At 43.9% G+C, this 15,575-nt stretch overlaps 1 protein-coding gene across 3 annotated transcripts in view; it reads right to left on the reverse strand.

The window, feature by feature from the left end:
- Positions 1-15,575, reverse strand: part of INTS11 (integrator complex subunit 11) — a 108,331-nt gene that overhangs the window by 57,164 nt on the left and 35,592 nt on the right. For all 3 annotated transcript variants that reach the window (XM_068120461.2, XM_078780040.1, XM_068120459.2), the window contains one exon: positions 10,688-10,877. In XM_068120461.2, coding sequence (XP_067976562.2) covers positions 10,688-10,877 — 190 coding nt within the window. The remainder of the gene's footprint in view (positions 1-10,687; positions 10,878-15,575) is intronic.

The raw sequence follows: 15,575 nt of genomic DNA on the forward strand, positions 1-15,575 counted from the left end.
ACCTGGAATGGTAGGGCGTGTGTGGGAATGCACGCTGGAATTGGTAGTGAGACACGTGGTTGGGTGTGCGAGTGAGAGCACACCTGTGGTTGTCACAGAGGAGGTGACCGAGGAGGGGGCGCAAAGAGGTGTGTTGGTGAGGTGTGCGAACGACGAATGTGTGCCAAGGTGTTCGGTGGTCAGGTGTGTGACCAAGTCTGTGAGCGGAATGAGTGTACCGAGGTGTGTAAGAGAAGGTACGCCGAGGAGCATGGGAACAGCTGGATGTATGAGCAAGAAAGGGGTAGCGTATGCGTGTAAGCATGCAGGTGAGGCATCGACGGTAACCGGGTTAGCGGTTAGAACGACATTTAGCCGAATCGGGCCCTCGGTGCGCGTCGGGCAGCTTCGCGTGCCGCGAGGACCAGCGGGGATCCGAACCACGGCGGGTTCGAAAGGACCGCCGTACGTGATCCATGCTGGGCCGCGTTTGGAACGGCCGCGTCCGTGCTCCACTAGGTGGAGCGGGCAGCCCGATAGGAAGGGTCGTCATGGCGACCCCCTTTTTGTTGAGACGTTCCGGCAGGTCGAGATCGGGCCATTGGATGGCTCCGTGCCGAGGTGGTGCGTGGGATCTCGGCCCGGGTAAACCTCCTTCCCTGCACCGAGTGCCGGACGCATCCAACCGCCAGCACCAAGCAACCCGCATTCATTGCTCGGCCGTGCGAAGCCGGGCTGTAGGAGTGAATTGGCGCACCGAGAGGCATTAGTAAGTAGACTGTAATGATGAGGATAGTGGTCTGGACCCGAAATTAGAAAAAGACAAAATTTGATGATTGGCAAAGGATTGGCAGTGATGATTGGCAGAGGATAGGTAGTGATTGGCAAATTTTTGATTGGCTGAAATTTGGTGAGCAAAATTTATAGTCAGAGATGCCCCATGTGATGGGATGGCCAATCCACCATCCCTCACATCGGGGGGCAAAGGAGCACTAGGTTATGGGGTTTATGGCAGTGAAAACTAGCCCGGGAGGATTAGGATATAATGTGTAGGGATCTAGAGAGATGACCTTAGGTAACGTTAAGATTAGTTAGTGACAATGATACCTGTAGTGGGGACGCAGGTAGATTAGTGTGGATGATAATGACGTGGTATGTGCTTAGTTTAAAGGGAAGACGGGGAGCACTAAGTTAGCAGGGCAACAGGTAGTTTAGATGATGCCGTGTGAGTGTTGGAAGTGTATTCAGAAGTGTATTGTGAAAAGTGTGTAAGGAACAGGTGAGATTGCACAGGTGTGCAACTGAACAGGTGGATGGAGCAGTGTATGAGGGAGTGATGGTGATGTGTGTTGTGTTGACCAAATGGTCCAGGAAGGAAGGAGGGTGCAGGTGGCACCAGGTAAGATTGCACAGGTGTGCAACGAACGACAGGTGTATGGAGAATGGTTGTGTGGAATAAATGGTCTGGAATATATGGAGTATTGGAATGGATGGTCGTGGAGTGAGTATGATGGAAACTATGGAGTGGAGTGGATGGTGCGAAGGTGTGAATGGGGGAAGGATGGACCCCCATCACGAATACCCGGGGCGGGTAGTGTAAGTGTTAGGTAGAGGGTATAGGTAAATTGTGGTTGGATATTGGCATCTGTGGTGCGTGGTGGAAGAATGGTATTTGGATGGGTGCATTAGTGTTGTGGAAATGGCTGGGCGTGTGGCCTGTTAGTGTGTGTAGTTGGTTTGGGCACTCCACCACTGTGAGGATGTCGGCCAGGTGAGGCCGCAGGTGGGCTCTGGGAGCCGGTAGTTGTGGATGGGGCCCGAGGATCCGGAGGACGGACCCGGGTAGCCCAGTGCCAGAGGGCATCGAGAGGGGTGACAGAGCCAGGAGGGGCCTTCCCCAGTTAGTTAGGTTAGGGTGAGGAGCTAGGTAAGCTCGGGTGGCAACTACAGTGGTGGAGGTGTGCAGGTGGGTAGACCTGCTGGGAGAGCTACACGTCTCAGCCCAGAAATTGTGCAAGGGCACCGGGAGATGAATCGGGGGAGTGAGACCCCAAAATGGAGAAGCACCACAGTTTGGTCAATGGGAATTGGTTTTTAGAACCCATAGTGTAGGTTGGGCAATGGATTGGCAGGGAGAGACCCCGGGTAGTGTAAAGTGTGTTAATGTCATTTAGAGGATAGTTAGGATTGAAGTCTCCTCGCACCATCTACATGCACTCACCTGAGATGACGTACCTCCACACCATGCCAGGTGGTTTTTATGATTTTTATTGATGAAAATGTTTGGAATGTGAGACGCATCATGACGTGGGTGTGACATTGTGCTTGATGTTCCATCTCTTCCTCCTTATGAGGATTGATGACGAATTGGGTGATGACAAATTTTGGATAGAGGGATTGTGGAGACGAATTTGGTATGGGAAATATGGGGAAGACGTGACGGTAGCGACGGATTGGTAAATGTGTAGATTTTTGTAAATATGGGGTAAGGGCAAGGGTCGTGTAGGTGACAGGGGGGGTGACGTACGGTAGGGACGAGCTTTCTCACTTCGCCCTCCGTACGCATTTCGCCTTGCATTGCCTTTGTTGATGTGTACCCTTGTGACCTTACCCCTCGCTCATCTGTCTTCCCCCCTTTTGTCTCCCACATGACCTCAGCGCCACTGGGCGCCGAGGGGAGCGTGCGTGAGTCGGCCATTGTGCGCCCGGAACTCCCAGAACCAGCTGTCTGCATCGATGCACCACATTATGGACCACATGTCTGTGGCCGAGCACCACTTATGGACCCCATGGGTTGGGGCATGGCCCCTCTGCTGGAACCGGCCATGAGGGCCCGAAATCTTGCTGGCGGACCTTGGCCACAGGGCACTGATGCCCCACAGGTGAACCACACTAGTCGGCCCTGTGGGCCATAAATAAAATAAATAAACATGGACACGTTTGGGCAAGTTTTATTGCAAATATGCCGCCAGTAAGAAAATGAAAGAAAGACAACATCTGGAAGAAATAATAATAGCCAGCAGAGGGAGCCGAAAAGCAAGAGACCACCTGCAGGGCTAGGGGTTGTTTGGTTATTTTTATTATTGAACATTGATGAACTGTGGTGACTGCACCGATTGGTGCTTGAGGGTATGTTGGTGCGTTTTGGGTGCTTTCATGGTGCGTCGATGCAGAGCAGACTGTCTCCCCCCCAGAAAGAACAATCACAGGTCCTGGGTTAGTTTTGTAAATAAAAGTAGCGTCAATTGTAAATAATGCTCCCCACCGTCAGTGTGTAGTTTGAAGACCATTCCCCAATTCGGTTAACTGTGGGCGTGAGTCTGTTAGGCAGGGTGCAATGGAGCAGCTGGACATATTTATCTATGTTTTAAAACTGTCGCACTCAGGGTCAGGTTAAAAGTAGAGGGAATTACACCTACGTGTCACACTAAATTAAAGTTGTAGGCCCGGGTTGTGCCTAAGAGGAGGAGGGTGCAGTGTTGCGGATATGAGGATTGCATTTTTTTGATTGTGTGTATTGTATTGTGGTAAATTGTTGTGTAACATTGGTTGGATATGGCCCCTCCTGCCTCCAGAGTTGTGTAAAGGTAAAAAGGGCGTCCCGGTAGTTAATTCCATGAAACACCACATTGCAGGACACTATAAGACCCTTGTTCAGTAGCTTATATCGTTATTATGTGTTTTAGAGTAAGGCCTTGTCTTCCAGTAACATGACACTCCATTGCTCCAAGTAAAAGAAATAGATTCCCTTCATTCCCATTCCCAAAAACCTCCATTTCCCCTCTCGTCATTGCCAAGCCTCGATTGCCAATTACATCCCCTCCAATTGCCGCCATTGACCACGAGGCAGGGTTGGGGAAGAAAGGCGGGTCCCCACCTCGTAATAGAGGGGAGGAGTGAGTCAGCCCCACTCAACCAACCACGAACAAGGGGTTGGACTTTGAGAGGGTGTGGAAAGGAACAGCAAGGAGGTTCGCTAAGGTTGAGGGGCGGGGCCTATATAACCCGCAGCGGGACGTTCCCTGAGGAGAGAAGTGAGAGGAAGGGAATACGAGCTGAGCTGCGTGGAGAGGTACACGACAAAGAAAGGGTCCAAGAGAGAGCTGGGTTGGGAGGTCCAAGAGAGAGAAAGAAGATACACCAGAGATACGGTAGATGAGTCCAGCCCCGTTTCAACCAGCCGCGTGAAGCCCTGACGGGGCAGCGAGTGATCCTGCCGGCGTGCGCTGTAAAGCCGAATACAAGGAGCTGCCGGCGTGCGCTGTAAAGCCGAATACAAGGAGCTGCCGGCTCCCCGCTTCCCGCCCGGAGTGGACCCGCTCGCTGTGCCCTGTGATCCCACCTGCTCATCCCTCCAAACGATTCCAACCCTTCCATCCATTTGCGTACGTGAGTTTGTTTTGTTCGTGCTGTCCTGGGTAGTAAACTAAGTCTGTATAAGCTAGTAATTTTCACTGTGTCACCTGCGTTTTCATGTCACCTGTAAATAATCGTGACTGCTCTTTTTGCTTATGTGTGTGCAAATAATAAACCCCGTTACTCTTCTGTACGTCTTCTTCTTCTTCCTCTTTGCATTCGTCGTCTTAGTCTTTTCCACATTGAATATCTGTGGCGCGATACGGCCAACGTTTGGGTGAATCGGGTTTAGTCGGGGAACAACTGTTCGGCCGCGGTGCCTTCGCTCGGCAAACAACATCCTTATCCGTGGACCGTAACAATATATATATATATATATATATATATATATATATATATATATATATATATATATATATATATATATATATATATATATCTATCTATCTATCTATCTATCTATCTATCTATCTATCTATCTATATATATATATATATATATATATATATATATATATATATTTATTTATTTATATATATATATATATATATATATATATATATATATATATATATATATATATATATATATATAGAGACTTGGCATTTAATATGGATTTTTTTTTTTGTGGGGGTGTACTTACTTTTCAAGATGTCTTAGAACCAAAAGTTCATTGGAATTATGTTGACATTATTCTAGATTTTGTTAATGTGACCTTTAAAAGAAACAAAAACCACATTTGACATTTCGAAACAAATAAATTGATCCTTGGAAGTGATGTAAACTGATATCGAACTCAATTCATGGACAGTACTGTGTTAAACTTCTGTACGTTTTCAAGAAGTATCTCTTTATTTTGCACATTAGCCAAAAATGTTTTTAACAAAAACAAAAGTTAAATTACGACTGGGATTACGGACAGTAAAATTACAGTTCAGTACTTCGTGTAACCCCCACGAGCATTCAGGAGAGCACGTACACGTTGAGGCATGCTGTTCACGAGATTTGCCAAGGTTTGGACAGGAATCGCTTGCCATGCAGTGACAATAGCCTGCTGCAATTCACGCACAGAGGTCGGGTGCTGGTCCAAGTGGTCGATTTGACGCGTTAATTCTGCCCACAAGTTCTCTATCGGATTCATATCCGGGGACATGGCAGGCCACTCCATATGCTCTACACCACGGTCAGCAAGAAAGTGTTGGATCATGCGAGCACGATGAGGCCGTGCATTGTCATCTTGGAAGACAAAATTTCCTCGAGAGGCTGCACGAGCAAATGGAAGCAATGTTTCTTCCAGAATGGCCCTGTACTTGAACTGGTTCAGGTTTCCATTCAGAACAACCAGGTCAGTTTTGCCCCCTGCATGAAAAGCAGCCCAAACGGTCACCCCACCACCTCCAGCTTGGACTCTTGGCACTATACAATCTTTGTTGTAGGCTTCATGGACTTGTCTGCGCACTCGGACGCGGCCATCTTGACGATAGACCAGAAATCTAGACTCGTCACTGAAGATCACGTGATTCCAGTGTCCTGGCTGCCATTGACGGTGCTCTCTGGCCCACTGCAATCGGCGCTAGCAGTGTTGTCTGGTCAGGCGTGGCTTTCTCAGGGCACGCCTGGCACGATAGCCTGCTTGAACCAGTCGTTGGTTGACTAGCCTTCTGGATACAGGCACATTTGTCAGTTGCTGCCACTCAGCCCTAAGCCGATTAGCTGACTTGGTACGGCCATTGCAGACTAACTGGTGCAGCTGGCGATCATCCCTCCTTGCGGTTCTGCGGGGACGTCCTGGCCTCGGTATTGAAGTAGGGACATCTCTCTGAGCATTTCGTTTCAGGATCTTTGACACCTGAACTTGAGTGATGCCATACTGCCAAGCAATAGCACGCCGTTTCATGCCGTAATTTTGTAAAGCCACCACTCCATGACAAACAGCATTGTCGAGTTGACGGACCATCTCCAGAGGAAGCGACAATAACTTTTGGAGACATGCAGCAGTTGTTTTACACTAATACAGAACGCAACAACCCTTGTATACCCGACTGTGAAGCCAATCATCAAATGCACCTGTCCGTACATTTTGCCACGCCACCTGTGATATAATCCTGTTGTTGACTTCTTGCTGCGACAGACAATCAGTGACGTGGTTCTTTTAACAAATAAATCACCAAAGTGTAAAAGAAACTCACCAGATTGATATACTGAGTTAAGAAAGTAAACCCAAGTCAAGAAAAAAAAAATATTCCATATTAAATGCCAAGTCTGTATATAATTATATATATATATATATATATATATATATATACATATATATATCTATATATATATATATATATATATACATACATACATACAAGCAGCGGGCGTAATCCTATATATATATATATATACTGTATGTATATATATATATATATATATATATATATATATATATATATATACATATATATATATATATATATACATATATATATACATATATATATACATATATATATACATATATATATACATATATATATACATATATATATACATATATATATATATATATACATATACATATATATATATATATATGTATGTATGTATATATATATATATATATATATATGTATATATATATATATATATATATATATATATATATATATATATATATATAGATATATATATATATATATATATATATATATATATATATATATATATATATATATATATATATATATATATATATATACATATACATGTATATATATATATATGTATATATTGTTGCGGAACCCAACGTCGGCCTCGGATCCCATTAGAGGGGGGATTAATCCCCTCTTCTATAACTGACCGACGTGGTCCCTGACGCCGTACAGCGACCTCCGGAAAGGCCGGTGGCACAGCCCCGTTCGTACCGCGGACAGATGTTAATTGCCGAGCGGTTTTAGCAACCGCGGCACAAACTATTGACAAGGACTAAACCCGATCCTTGAACGTTGGCCAAATCGTGCCACAGGTTTTCAATGGGGAAAAGACAAAGACGACGGATGTGAAGAAGAAGAAGACAACGGCAAAAGGTTGGGAATACGAATACTATTTATTACTACTATTTACACAATTAAAGAAACCAAGGAAGAAGGAAGGATAATAAAATAAAAGACAGACAGAAGCAAGGAGATACAGTGCAACGCTAGCTTACCTATGGCAGTCTTACTTATACCCAGGGACAAGACACACAAAGACAGACTACGAGCACACTTACACGGGGGATGATGACAGGAATGGCAGGAGGTGGATGGCTGGAGGGAGAGGAAGGCACGGAGCTGGCTGGAGCTTGATCCCGCACGGGACGTCGGGCTGGACCTCGACGGCCACCGATGCCACCGATCCTGGTTCCCGCGGGGTAACGGGTCGGAGCTGCCTGGTGGAGCCAACGCTGCTGGTGGGGGGTCTGGCGTGACGGGTTCTCTCTCTCTGTCTCGCAACTCGCAGGACTCTCACTCTCTTATCTCTCTGCCTCTCTTGAACTCGCTGTCTGGACTCCTCCCTCTTGAACTTAATGGTTCGCTGTCTCTTCGCCATATATCTCCCCTCTCTCTCACAAAGGCTTCCGCGCGCGCTTATATCTCGCCTCGGGCGATCAAGCCGCCGGCCTCCAGGACACGCCCATCGGTGAGGTCGCCTCGGCCCTGATTGGCCACGAGGGCCCACCGATCCCGCCCCCAGAGGAGGCGTTGGCAAGGCCACGCCTTGTTCCTGGCGCTGGGCTGACTCCTCCCACCTTCCGCTCCGAGATGACCTCGTGCTCAATGGAGTTTGGGGTGAAAACAAACACAACCGCACACCAGCGGCAGAATGCAGCAAACCGCCCAGTGCAGTTGGCAATTGACGAAAGGGGGGGATGTGCAGGGAATCTACCTTATTTGAATTTGGTGCAATGGAGTGATAATTAATGGAAGACAAGGCCTTAACCTACATAGAATAAGGAGATAACTGTATAGAAGGATATATGATTGGCTATGTGTGGTATGTGAAATAACTACGGGAACGACCTTTGACCTTTATACACAACAACTGGAGGAAGGAGGGTGATATTTTACAACACAAAAAAAAAACACCATTCTCAAATCCATAACAATATATATGTACTATATATATATATATATACTTTTTTTTCTGAAAACCTTTAAAGCTAAACATACATTGGGTGCTGCCTACATTACCGACATAGTAAACACCTGCAAAAGAGCTGAAATGTAATGGGAATTTCCAGGTAGACACTCACAAAAGGAAAAGATGTTTGGTGACCGGAATTTCTTAAAATTTACTCAACTGTGGAAACCACCACCTTTAATATTGCTACAATCTCAACTAACATCGTTTTTGAATCTCTCAAAATCCCATCTATTACGGTTGCTTTTTCTTAATTTATACTCATCTTTCTTTGTAAAGTGCTTTGAGGTTTTACTTCAAAATAACAAACACTAAAATAGTACACTGATTAATTGATATCCACCTTGCACTTGCATTATCGAATCTAAAGTGTGAATGAAAGAGTTTCCACACTTCAAACACCGACATCAAATTACTCGTATTTTAAATCTGGAGTCATGGCAATTCCACAAAATTATCTGTTCAACAAATTTAACATTTGCTTGTAGAACAGCAGTTGGTTGTATGTAGAAATCGTTCATCGATTCAGATGATAATCATAAACATCTCTTATTCCCCATAGGGAGTACTTGCCAATGAGCCATGTTTCAATTTTTGCCATTGTGCAGTTTCGGTGATATAGAGGCGTAACGTTTTTCCAAGATGGCGTCTGTACCACATGATCCATAACGTCATAATTATGAATTTTAAAAATCTACAGGTGGAGGCACTCCTATGGTAAAATTTCCTGTCAATCAGACCAACGGTTGCAGAGAAAGTAAATTTTAAAAATGTAAACATGCATGCCACACGTACGCAAGCAATTGCCAACCCTGCTTTTCACTTCGCGAGCGCAGGCTAAAAACTCGATTCCATAGCACACTTAACTAGGTTGGCCATCATCTTGGTTTGTCCCAGAACGTTTTGACCAGCATCAATGTCACTTCCTGCATCACTTGCTCAGAGTACACAATGACAGTTAAATGCTGAAATTTAGTAAAAAAATACTTTTACGAGTTTGATAGAAGAAGAAAAACAAGAACCACCTTTAGAGGCCATTTTTCCAAAGAAAGAGGGGGTTGGCCTTTTTCAGGTACCATGGACTTTTTTGAAGCAATGTTTTATGGCTGGATGCCCTTACTGCCGCCAACCCTGTTAGTCACCCTGCGACACGCAGGGAATTTCCAGTGAACTGGTATTCAATTTGCCGACCTCGGAAGGATGACAAGCTGAGTCAACCCCCCTGGCGTTAATTCAGCGATCGACTGGGATTCAACCCCAGGATCCTACGATCCCAAGCCGGCACCCTAACCACTAAGCCAAAACCAGGCAACACAAGGATAATAAAAATAATAAATAGCACTGCAAAGCGGGCGTAATCCCTCAGCCCATGCATGGTGGAAACGAATTTCAAGATGGCTGCCATGGCGGCCATATTGAAAATCGCAGCGTGCCCATTTTCGAAAGGAACCTTCCTCTACTCAACCCCAACACACACTGCAAAAATGGATTTAATCGGACAAGCCGTTCCGCTCGAAATTGACGGAAACCAATTTCAAGATGGCTGCCGGGGCGGCCATATTGAAAATCGCAGCGCGCCCATTTTCGAAAGGCGCCTTCCTCGACTCAACCCCAACAAACACTGCAAACATGGATTTAATCGGACAACCCGTTCTGCTCAAAATTGACGGAAACCAATTTAAAGATGGCTACCGTGGCAGCCATATTGAAAATCGCAGCGTGCCCATTTTCGAAAGGAACCTTCCTCTACCCAACCCCAACACACACTGCAAAAATGAATTTAATCGGACAAGCCGTTCTCCTTGAAATTGACGGAAACCAAAAGTTGACAGACGCCCGGATGGTTGCCATTGTGGCCATATTGAAAAATCGCAGCGTGCCCATTTTCGAAAGGAACCTTCCTCTACCCAACCCCAACACACTGTAAAAATGGATTTAATCGGACAAGCTGTTCTCCTTGAAATTGACGGAAACCAAAAGTTGACGGACGCCCGGACGACGCCCGTGATGACAATACCCCTTTGCCCAATTTGGGCTGAGGGGTGAAAAGTCCACGTCAGCTTGAAAAATCCTCGTAGATGCCGAGTATACTCGGCTTAAAATACGGTGCACTTGGGAAAATATGAACATACATGAGCAAACATAGGAACCTTGCAAACTGGGCCCGGGTGGACAAAACACATACCATGGGCCCAGGGTTGTCAGTGTATGAGCGATCAAAAGGCTTGATGTGCTTGAATTCAAACATGTTTCGCTGTACAAATGTTTTACGAATCTTCTGATTGGTCCATGTAATGAATAGCTTGTAGTAGTGGTTTGCTTTCTCTGTCAGGCCGGTGGAGAAGTAGATCGGAGCCTTCAGGTTCATCCGCTCCCTGCAAAGAGACATCATGTTTATTGCTAATACAAATATAATGAAAACAAGTATAGATACATTCAAAGTACACCGCCCCCATGCCAAATAAATAAAGATCCTCCAGTGCAGTATTGCCGGGGAGCCTTCAGCGCCCAGCGATACCGCCCTGCAGCACATAGAGACAGTATTGGGAGGGAGAGGTGTACAATAATTCATTGATTAATTGCGTAATTAAAATATATAATTAATAGTCATAATATAATTTTTTAATCAATTGGCTAAGAGCATACCTCAACCACCAATGTTTTATCTGAAGCTGTAACTTTTTGAAAAATAATTAAATAAGTCATTTATTGGAAAAAATAAATAATTGATTGATTAATCAATAAATAATAAATCGATTAATTGATTCATCAATAAATCAAAAAATATCCTTTAGACTTTAGAGACACATCACTTGGTCATTGTCGTGTCCAAATATAAGCTTCCTAGCTCAAAAAGTGCCTGAGAAATTGCCCAGATGAGAAAGTAAATAAATAAGTGATTAATAATGAAAATAAATAAATAATAATGGTAAAATAATAAAATTATTAATCAATTGGCAAATAAAATACCTAAACCTCCACCGTTTCATCCGAATCTGAAACTTAAAATTTTTTTTTTTAAATTAAGTCAATAATCAAATAATTAAATAATCAATCGATTAATCAACAAGCATTCTGAGTATTGCGCTGCAATACATGTCCCCTACCGGCAGTCTGTTGTCCGGAAAACTGTTGGGGAAATTACCAAGGGTTATTTACCCACAGGTTCTGAATCGTTCCCAATCGCTAATTACCTCAGGACGGGCTCACCTGTGATTCACACTCGGGACTTCGATTTATAGACCTTGCAGACAGGTCAGCAGAAGCACGAGAAAAGAAGTTGTTGATAAAGAACCTTTCGAGTCGCTAAATATCAGTAATTTATTACATTTTCCGGTTCACGATCAATGATCGATGTGTATATATATACACAAAGAATTAAGTTAAGCACCCCCCCCGTTTTTTTACAACCTCGCACATTACAAGTTTGTTGTTGTCAAAACAGTGTAATATACCCATGATATTGCTATATTTTCTGGAGAAGTGATATTATGGTCACATAAAAACATAACAATCATGCCGTTTTCAATATTTTATTCTGAATAATTTAAGGTGAAATTTTTTGGGAATTTTAGGCATATTTTCACCTCAATTTAAGTATGGAGCTATAGGTCCATCACGGACAGTGTGGATGACGTTTATGTTTTCTAACGTACAGTCATTGTTCTGAGAAGACCTCTAGCGATCTTTGCGTCAATAACGTGTGTAGGACCCACGTGATCGTGCTGCACGAGCGATGGGCGTCACAGATGAGTGCACTCATCTGCATTTCATCAATGGATAATTGCTAATGTCATACCAATCATTATTTGATCTCACATACCTTAGAATATATGCCAATGTATACATATACACAAAGAATATATATTAGGGGGTGCTTACCTTAATTCGTTGTGTAGGGGTGCTTAACTTAATTCTTTGTGTATATATGTTGTTCGGCTTGGCTCCGCCCCTCCCGAAAGCGTGCGCTGTGTCGCGCTTTTGACGTTCGCAGATGAGGCTGAGGGCGTGCGGTGCGGCTTGAGGAGAACTCTAGAATAAACAAGAGGTATCCATTTTTTAAAAATATTTTCGTTTAATGAACGATATCTGCCAAACCACGTGCCCTATCGCAAATTCCAAAAGGACATTTTAGTAGACTGACATGCTGAACAGATCTGTGAAGTTTCCCCTCTATTGGATCAAAAATGACGGAGGAGCTCGGTTTTAAAGGTTCATGCTTAAAAACGTCATAACTCTGAAACCATGTGACGCATGACATCATGCCCACTGACATTTTTGTTTGTCATGGGTATGCGATTCTGCCTGCAAAGTTTGGCCTCGATCTGTTCAGCTGTTGCAGAGAAAAAGGGGTTTTCGTGTTTTCACGAAAAACAATATGGCGGCCAAACCATGTGACCTGTGACCTGTGACGTCATAATTACCATTAAAATATTCTACAGACCGAGTCCCCCCTACGGTGAAAATTTGATCTCATTCGGTCCTATTATTGCAGAGAAATTGGTTTTTAAAGTAAATTAAAACTTAAAATGGCACTGAGTTAAGGATCATCAGAATTATCAGAATTCCCAAAGTTCAAAGTGCCATAACTTTGTCCAAAATGATCGAAACGTCGTGAAGTTCGAACTTCATCTGTAACCTATCATGAGGAAACCATGTGCCAAGTTTGAAATCATTAGCATTAAGCGTTTAGAAAAAAAGTCTGGAAAACTGTTCTTTGCATGACGGACTGACAGACAGACAGATGGACGGAGGGACGGCGTGCAAACCTATAGTCCCCTCTGGTGCACACCGGTAGGGGACTAATAAATCAATAATACCCTTTACAGCAAAATCGCTTGGTCGTTGTCATGTCCAAATATCAGCTTGCTAACTCAAAAGGTGCCCGAGATATTGCCCAGATGAAAAAGGAAACAAATAAGTACTTAATTAATCGATAATAATTAAGTAACTAATCAATTAATTCATTGATCAAAAAACAAAAAATACCGTTTATGCCAAAGCACTTGCTCACTGTTGTGCGGAAATGTCAATTTCCTATCTCAAAGGATGGCTGAGATATCGCCCGGACAAACAAACAAACGAACAAACAACCGGAGTGAAAACTGAGTACTCCCTTTCAGCGCGTATCATTGCAGGGCCCCCATCGGTGCCCGGCGATGACGTCATGCAGCACCTGGAGATGGCATAGGAAAGGAGCGGTGTGCAATAGATAACTTTAAAAAGAAGCTGAGTTTTTGGCTAGAATGACCTAAGTTGTAGGTAGTTCAAAAGTGCATTTTTCCCCTAATCATGCATGCTCCATTAGCAGAGGGACACTAAGAGGAAGGATGGGTGAGGGTAAAAATGAAAGTAAGAGGAGCAGTAGGAGGAGGATGAAGAAAGACGAGGACAAGAGGTGAACAAGTTGGATACAAGTGCAAACACAGCAAGAAGGGGTCTGAAAGAACAACAAGGGAAAACTGGGGATAAAAAAGCAATGGAATAAAAGACAGAATGGTGGGTGGAGGTAGAGGGGAGAAAAGAAAAAACATAACCTGGAGAGGAAATAGTGGACTTGGATGGGGGGAGGTTATTGAGGGTAGAGAGATGAATATGCATGTGAATGACCTGAGGAGGAGGTTAACAGCCATATTGAAGCTCTGGAGGGAAGAAGAAGATTGAACAGACTGAGAGAGTTGGTTCCACAGGCGAGAGAAAAGAAGAAAAAAGGAGATGAGGATGAGCAGTGAGCCTGGATTTTGGGAGTTTCACCGGAAGTGGGTTACTGGCAGAGAGAGAGAGTGTGTGTGTGCTCTGGATGTCTACATCAAAACCAGTGGTTCTTAACCTGGGGTGTGAAACGTGCTGTATTTGGAGTTTCCCTGTGAAAACAAAGGAGTGCTAAGAATCTAAATCTAAGTCTTTAATTATAAGACCAGTCCTAAGTCATTGATTTTTGACAAAGGGTGTAAGAAAATATTCTGAGAACCGAAGGGGTGCGGACACCAAAAAAAAGGTTAAGAACAACTGATCTAAATTAACAAGTGAGAAGTGATCCAAAATGAAATAGGGTGGGAATACAACGGGTATGGGAATAAGAGTGTGCTTGGAAAGAGAACTCGGAATAAGTGAGGCCTTGGCCTGGAAAATAGCAGCAAAAGAGACAGTAGGAAAGGACCTCGGACCCAGACCGTGCTTGGAAGTTTATCAATAACAGAGGATAACCTCTTCATGCTATAAGAGTGGTTTTTAAACAAGGTAGAGGCTTTTGCTGTGGCAAAAAAATAATGAAATAAACAGTAGTTGTTTTTAAAGTCACCGACTGAGTCACTGTCAGAACGTATGCCTGGTGTGGGCTTAACGGTTAAGGTGGCTGGCTTAAAGATCTTAGGGTCTTGAGTTTGAGCCCCTGTCATTCCGTTGAAATAACACCAGGTGGGCTGACTCAGCAAATCACCCTTATGAGATCAGCAAAATGACTGCCAGATTACTGGTACCAGGAGCAATTCCTCAGCGGCACAGCCACGCTTCCAGAAAAATGATGCAACCAGCAGCTGCAGGCTGCATACGAAACAACAACTGTCTGAATTTTGTTGTATTTTCCCTCCAATTAGGAGCAGGTTGTATTAGGAGAGTGAAATCAGCATTAAACAAAGGAGGCCCTTATTTGATTTGGGAGATCCAGTGATAAGTGGAGAAGAAGAATCAAGTGCATTTAAAAACAGCTTTTCAGGATCATCAGAGGTACAAGAGTGCAATCAAATTTGATAATTTCGAAATGAACTGTTGAATATCCAGAGAATTCATGTTGAATGGTATATCACACAGACCTCTTCTGATGTAAGATTTTCAGTCAAGGAAAAGTAAAGTATAATAACCACGTGATCAGAAAAAGGGAGCATTTTATGAGCAATACCAGCCAAATGATCAGCATTACAAGTTAGAACAAGATCCGATGTATGACTGGCCACAAGTGAGGAAGAGAAAATGATGGAGATCAATATGAGACAACGGAAAAATCAACACATTTATATGGGATCTGTACCTTGGTCACTTGAGGCTGGACAGAACTTTTGCTCCCTTCTTGGGAG

This window comes from Myxine glutinosa, chromosome 6 (genome assembly GCF_964187855.1).
Source record: "Myxine glutinosa chromosome 6, kmMyxGlut1.1, whole genome shotgun sequence".
NCBI lineage: Eukaryota > Metazoa > Chordata > Myxini > Myxiniformes > Myxinidae > Myxine > Myxine glutinosa.